Raw genomic sequence first — 7,499 nt, forward strand, 5'->3', positions numbered from 1 at the left:
ATCCTCCTTTCCATTGAAGTGGGATATGCAACCTCTCTGAAAAAAAGGGTTGGAGATTTTCTACTCTTATTGCTTCCTGCTTCTCCCCGCCCCCTGCCCCCAACCCCCCGACTTCTCGCCACTCCACTCCCACCCTGCAGATCAGCCTGGGAGAGATGATCCATGTCCAGGGCCTGCAGCTGAGCTCACCAGCCTTCATGAGCAGCACCTACAAGGCCATGATCTACAGGCAACCTGGTATCTTTGGTCCCAGACTGACATTGGCCAGCTGGTCCCAGACTGACATTGCCAAGATGACCACAGGTCACCTGAGGCCCCACTTCCTGGCTGTGTGCCTGCCCAACCGGGTCTCCTTGGACTGCAAAATTGGCTACATCACAAACCAGGCAAGCTGAAGACATCCTCTGTGCCAGGCGAGTGGGCAGCTGGGGAGGAGAACCCAGGAAGGGTCCCCTCACCCCCGCCGCAGCTGATGACGGCCCTCCCCTACCCATCCCCCAGGAAATCCTTCTATTCTAAGCATGCCTCTTTCGGGATGTATGCCATGGTGCGTCTGATGGTGAGTGCTGGCGGGAGACAGGCCACACACCCGGTGAGGTCAGAGAATGCTCCATTGTCCCCCGCCCCCACCCCCACCCCATGCTTGGTGCCAGCAGTGCCAGGCACAGCTTCCATGGAGCTTGTGTGTGTGTCCCTGGAGTTGGGAGGGCAAGAATGGGGAGGGCCTATCTCCTCTTAAGGCTCATTCAGTGTCTCTGTCCCAGAATGGCAACTTCCAGAACCCTGTCTCCTCTTCCCTGCAGCTGGAGACGGCCCGTGCCAGGCTAGGTCCATGCCCAGGGCTAGGTTCCACCAGGAGCGGGTGGGAGGGAAATCAGATCCAGCTGAGGTGCAGGTCCAAAGTTTTGGTAGTGAGGTGGCAGGAGGGGCTGGGGAGAAGGGAACCCGCTGGGAAGCAGCCGATGACCCCGTGGACAAAGAGAGCATAGATTCTGGTGGTGGAATTGGATCACATACATGGGAGCCAGCCCAGAGCACCTGGGCACGCGGTGAACAAACACAATGACACAGACAGCGGCCCAGGCCACGGGGCATGTGACAGTCACACGGATGTTTTCACACCAGCAACCCAGCAACATTTCTTCCTGAAAGACAACCCATTCTGCTGCCAGCCTTCAAAAAAGAAAAGACCACGAAACAAAGTAACTGCAGCTTCTGTTTGATAAGAGAACAGGGTCTTTGAAGCCGGATCTATCACAGCCTCAACTGTGTGTAACACTGGGTGAGATACTCAACTTCCTTCTCAGGCCTCCCATTTTGCATCTGTAAGATGGGCACGCAAACAGCAACTGCCTCCTAGGGTTGTGGTTTCATGTTAAAACATAAACAAGCAGCCCTGACTGGTTTGGCTCAGTGGATAGAGCGTTGGCCTGCGGACTCAAGGGTCCCAGGTTCGATTCCAGTCAAGGGCATGTACCTTGGTTGTGGGCACATCCCCAGTAGGGGGCGTGCAGGAGGCAGCTGATCGATGTTTCTACCTTTCTATCCCTCTCCCTTCCTCTCTGTAAAAAAATCAATAAAATGCATTTAAAAAAAAAAACATAAACAAACTGATACACTCAAAGCACTTAAACCAGATCTGGCCTACATGTGACTATTATCTTTAATAATAGGCAAACCAAACCCCAGGGTGGGTTGGGGCTGGGGTGTCTGTCAGCAATGCCTCTAGGTACACAGCGGGCATAGCAGTGTGGCCCCCACATGGTAGACAGATCACTCACAAGTAGAAAGCAGGCATTTCCCTGGTTTTGCAGGCCTGGTAAAGAAAGGGCAGTCAATTTCATGAGCAAAATGTTCTGGGTCTCCCTGAATTCCTTTGCCTCGAGTATTCCCCAAGTTCCCATACCTGATTTCTCCCAGAAACACACAACAGCAACTTTCTCATTCATCCTGCCAATTTCAAGGAAGTAAATTTAACCTATTATTTAACAATGGGGTGTTTTTTTCTTACAGATGCTATAGTATAGAATTATACACTTGAAACCTATATAATGTTATTACCCAATGTAACCCTAATAAATAGAATAAAAAATAAAAATGGGTTTGTTTGTTTGTTTTCTGTTTTCCATTTCAAAATCAGGAGCTCAACTCCTGCTCTTTGAGAGGTCCCGGCTGAGCCCTGCCTAGCTAGATCGGAGATCTGAGGCTGGCAGGAGGTGGGATGCCGGGCCACCGCAGGAGCCTACCCATAGGGTCTCACCTGACTGCTTGGGAAATCATCCCACATCTAACAATTCTCCCAACATCAGTGTGTAATTAATAGCATAAAGCTCTCTTATAATGATGTGTCAGGACCACAGCCCATACCCTTTCTAGATGCTGAGATCACTTTCCATACAAAACAGCCAGATGAATGTCCTGCCTCACACCGTGGCCACCCAGGATCAGGCAGATGGTTGGGCACAGAAACCCAGCCTGGGTGGATGGGTATCTACTCTTGGGGCTTCACGGTGCCTGCCCTCCCCCCAGCTCTATGTGCAGGCTGGCTCCTAGGGATGGAAAACCCAGCTCCTATGGCTCACCATCCAGCTCCTTTTCTTCTCCTTGGCTCTGTTCAGTGGCTACATCCCGATTTTGGACTGTTGGCACCACCCCTATGACAGGGTCTTTGGGTTCCTGCAAGGAGCCTTGATGGCTTTCTGAGTGGTAGGTAATGCCATGGATGCCTGGCTCCCAGGGAGGGTCTGCTTGCCAGGGATCCATGGGTATACCTGGCATTCTTCACCTCCCAGGAGAGGCCAGCTGGGGAGGTAGCAGCCACGGGGTGCAGATGACTTCAGCCCACCTCAAACCCCTCCCCACATCATCCTTGCAGGTTTGCTATATCTCTGGTCTTTTTACATCTCCGGCGATGCCAGGTCCCTGCAGCTCCAGGTGCTAGAAGGCCCCCTGCCCCCTGTTCTCCATTCTCTTCCCCCTTGCCCTCCCTCTGTTCCCCCACCCCGCCCCACCCGAGGGCCATCAGGGAGCCCAATGAATGCCCTGAGGCAGAGGAAGGTAGAAGGCGCTCACTGTAGGGCCTGTTCTCTCCAGGGAGTTATCCCTTGCCAGGTGGGCTAATCCAGAAAGCTCTGTCTCTCTGGAGGACAAACCACACCCCAAATCAGGCTCTTCCTGGGGCGGGGGGTGTGGGGGTGGACACAGGAAACCTGTTTTTTCTAGGGCTGAGACCCAAGTCAGCCCTTTCCAGCAGGACCCCCTCCATTTCCATTTTTATGGTTCTTAATACATTAAAAATTAAGAAATACCAACACAGCATTTATGAATTTTTTATGTATATTAGCATGGAGTGGTGGACCTCCTATTTCAGTCTGGGCACCATGTCTCGGGACCAACGCTAACAACATCTTCATTGGGTGAGAACCTCAAAAGTTTGGTTCAGTGGTTAAAGTGTTGGCTTGCAGACCAAAGGGTCCCGGGTTTAATTCTCATGTGCAGGAGGCAACCAGTCCATGTCTCTCTCATATCAATTCTCTCTGTCTCTCTGTGTGTGTCTCTCTCTCTTCTCTCTCTCTCTCTCTCTCTCTCTCTCTCTCTCTCTCTCTCCTTCTTCCTCCCTTCCACTCTCTCTCTAAAGATCAATGGAAAAAATATCCTCCGGTAGGATTTTTTAAAAAGTCTAAACCAGGGTTCCCCATCTCATTACTATTGGATAATTCTTGGCTGCAGGAGCCATCTTGTGTATTGTAGGATGTTGAGCAGCATCCCTGGCCTCCACCCACCAGATGCCAGTAACAGCTCCAAGTTGTAACGACCAAAAATGTCTCCAGATATCACCAAGTATCCCCTATGGGGCAAAACAACCCCAGCTGAGAATTCCTGCATTAGGGGGTTCCATTGACACCCCTCCCCCAAGAAACTGCATTCCATAACCATCTGACAACTGGGGTCCTAGTGTCACCGGAAAGGGACTGGGCCCAATGTGGGGCTGCCTCGGGCCAGCCATTAGTGCGTGTTTCCTGACTTCATGTAGGAAAGATTTCACAACACAAGCCCAGGTGAATTTCACAACACAAGCCCAGGTGATTTTGAGAGCACATTTATTACAGCTGGGGACAGTGAAACAAAGGAAGAGCTTAGGATAGAAGAAGCAACGGGTGAGAGAGAGAGCCTAGGTGGTGCTCTGCTTTGGCTCCCTGGAAATGTTATAGGGGAGAAGTGAGCCATGATGCGGCTGCTGTTAGCTCACTGAAGCCAGAGAAAAGGGGGCCTTAGAGACAGGATCAGAGGTTAACCCAGGACAACCGGCCATTGCCAGTTGCTCCCCTGGTTGCAAGTCTCGTGGAGACCCTTAGAGCTGGGGGGTTGGAGGGGAGTAAAGATGCACACTTGAAAAGGAAGAAAAGTGTGGACATGCTCCAGAGAGAGCCGCTCCTGGGTCTTTTTTCTTGAGAGTTCTTATTTGTTTTCTAAAGGTGGGACTTTTAGAGAGGTCTTAGAGCAGTGGTTCTTAACCTTCCTAATGCCGCAACCCTTTAATACAGTTCCTCATGTTGTGGTGACCCCCAATTTCATTGTTACAAATTGAACATAATTAAAGCATAGTGATTAACCACAAAAACAATATGTAATTATATATGTGTTTTCCGATGGTCTTAGGCAACCCCTGTGAAAGGGTTGTTCGACCCCCAAAGGGGTCGCAACCCACAGGTTGAGAACCCCTGATTTAGAGGAAGATCTCAATAGAATATTTATCAGCATTATGCTGATTCACCAAAATGAGATTTATTCCCCTGACCTCATTCCTTCTTGGGTGTGGTTGGCACAAATGGCATTGGTTGGATTTCTGTTATCTATCTCCCTGAGTTGGGTAATTTAAGCTGTTTACACTCTGGTTGGAGAGAAGTGTAAACCATTTACTCTTCTTTCCCCCCTCCCCATTTTTATTGAATTTATTGGGGTGACATTGGTTAATAAAATGATACAGGTTTCAGGTGTACAATTCTATAATATGTCATCTGTATATTGTATTGTGGGTTCACTGCCCTAAGTCAAGTCTCCTTCCATCACCATTTATCCCCCTATACCTACTTCTATCTCCCCCATCCCCTTTTCCCTCTGAAAATCACCACACTGCTGTCTGTGTCCATGAGGTTGTGTGTTTTTTCCCCTCACCCAAGGATATGCTTTTATTTTTAAAATATTTTATATGTTTTTATTGACTTCAGAGAGGGGGACAGAGAGAAAGAGAAAGAAACATCAATCAGTTGCCTCCTTCACGCACCCGGACAGGGGATAACCTGCAACCTAGCTGTGTGCCCTGACTAGGATTTGAACTCACAACCTTTTGGTGTATGGGACAATGCTCCAACTAACTGAGCCACCCAGCCAGGGCTCATTCACTCTTAAGTGTTCTTGGTTAGGGAAGATAGGATTTTGTGATTTACTAGATGGCTGTAAACTGCTTGGTCATTTAACTATCTGTCTCAGTTTCCCTTTTCCACTTGTATTGGCTTACTAATCTGTCTCACTAGAATGCTGTACACATTTAAATGGAATGGAGAGAGGAGGTGACTCACAGATACTAGGGGTCAACCATCTGATCCATCAGGAATTTATTCTGGAGTCCAGTTAGCTGGGGGGCTAACTCAATTTTTCCCCCAGTTAATTAACACAGCAATTCTCAGCACTATTGACATTTGGGCCCAGATAAGTCTTTGGTGAAGGGAGGAGAGAGACCGTCCTATGCATTGTAGATGTCTGGCACCATCCACCCGCTAGATGCCAGTAGCATAAACACAACTGCCACCAGACATGGCAACCAAAAGTGTCTCCAGATATCGCCAGTGTCCTCTGGAAGGCAAATCGCCCCCATTTGAGAACCAGTGGTTAAAACTAGAGGCCATTGGTGAATGTGAAGGACCGGCCATATGGCTGAAGTGGCTGGCTCAATGGCTGGAAGCCCTGGGAGGCAAGGATGGGGGTTTCTGGATGGCAGAACTGGAGGCTGCCATCAAAAAGGAGTCTGGCCCTGCTGGTGTGACTCGGTGGTTGAGCATCAACCTACGAACCAGGAGGTCACCGTTTGATTCCTGGTCAGGGCACATGTCCAGGTTTCGGGCTCGATCCCCAGTAGGGGGTGTGCAGGAGACAGCCAATCTATGATTCTTTCTCATCATTGATGTTTCTATCACTCTCTCCCTCTCCCTTCTTCTCTGAAATCAATAAAAATATTTTTTAAAAAATATTCTGCACAGCAAAAGAGACCATCAAAAAAATGAAAAGGGAGCCCACCGTATGGGAGAAAATATTTGGTAATGATACATCTGATGAAAGGTTAATATCCAAAATATATAATGAACTCATAACATTTAAAGAAAAGAAGACAATCCAATTTTAAAAATGGGCAAACAACCCAAATAGACACTTCTCCAAAGTGAATATACAGATGGCCAAGAGACATATGAAAAAAATGCTCAAAGGCATCGATCATCAGAGAGATGAAAATTAAAACAACAATGAAGCATCACCTCACACCTGTCAGAATGGCTACCATCAACAAATTAACAAATGACAAGTGCTGGCGAGAATGTGGAGAAAAAGGGAATCCTAGTACACTGCCGGTGGGAATGTAGACTGGTGCAGCCATTATGGAAAACAGTATGGTGTTTCCTCAAAAAATTAAATATGGAACTGCCATTTGACCCAGTGATCCCACTTCTAAGAATATACCCTAAGGAACCTAAAACACCAATCAGAAAGAATGTATACACCCCTAACAAGTATCACATGATCTCACTCATATGTTGAATCTAATGAACAAAATAAAACTAATGGACAAAATAGATCCAGAGACATAGAAGCATGAAACAGACTATCAAATCTCAGAGGGAAGGAAGAGATGGGTGGGAAGAGATCAACCAAAGAACTTGTATGCATATATGCATAATTCATGGAGACAGATAATATGGTGGTGAAGGCAGGGGCAGGAGTGAGCTAGAATGGGTGAATAGAGGATAGGGGGACATATGTAATACTTTTAACAATAAAGATTTAAAAATAATAACAATAGTAATTTTTGAAAAGGGGTCTGGCACTAGCAGGTTTGGCTCACTGGTTAGATTGTCGGCCCATGGACTGAAGGGTTGCAATTTCAATTCCGGTCAAGGGCATGTACCTCAGTTGCAGGCTTGATCCCTACACCGGCAGGGCACATGCGGGAGGCACCAAGGGATATATCTCTCATATCAATGTTTCTTTCTCTCCCCCTCCCTTCCACTCTATAAAAATCATATCCTCCTTGAGGATTAACAAAAGAAAAACAAGAGATCTGGCCTTCACTTAAGGGACATCGCAGGAAGTTTTGTACTGCCCCTGATAATAATTGTAATACTAATAGCTACAATTTATTGTTTACTCTGTGTGAGGGGAAACTGGGGCCATCTTACTCACTGTGCCATGGCATCTGACTTTCCCCACGGGACTGTGGGGTGGGCATT

General features: G+C 47.9%; 1 protein-coding gene across 3 annotated transcripts in view; it reads left to right on the forward strand.

Moving 5' to 3' along the window:
- Positions 1 to 1,188, forward strand: part of LOC102752848 (phospholipid phosphatase 1) — a 6,763-nt gene extending 5,575 nt beyond the window's left edge. For all 3 annotated transcript variants that reach the window (XR_001513928.1, XR_001513927.1, XM_015564276.1), the window contains exon 3: positions 141 to 1,188. Coding sequence is in view for 1 of the 3 variants with exons in the window: in XM_015564276.1 (XP_015419762.1) it covers positions 141 to 395 (255 nt within the window). In the remaining 2 variants the exon portion in view is untranslated. The remainder of the gene's footprint in view (positions 1 to 140) is intronic.
- Positions 1,189 to 7,499: the final 6,311 nt, after the last annotated feature.

The sequence above is a fragment of the Myotis davidii genome, unplaced genomic scaffold (assembly GCF_000327345.1).
Source record: "Myotis davidii unplaced genomic scaffold, ASM32734v1 scaffold341, whole genome shotgun sequence".
Lineage (NCBI taxonomy): Eukaryota > Metazoa > Chordata > Mammalia > Chiroptera > Vespertilionidae > Myotis > Myotis davidii.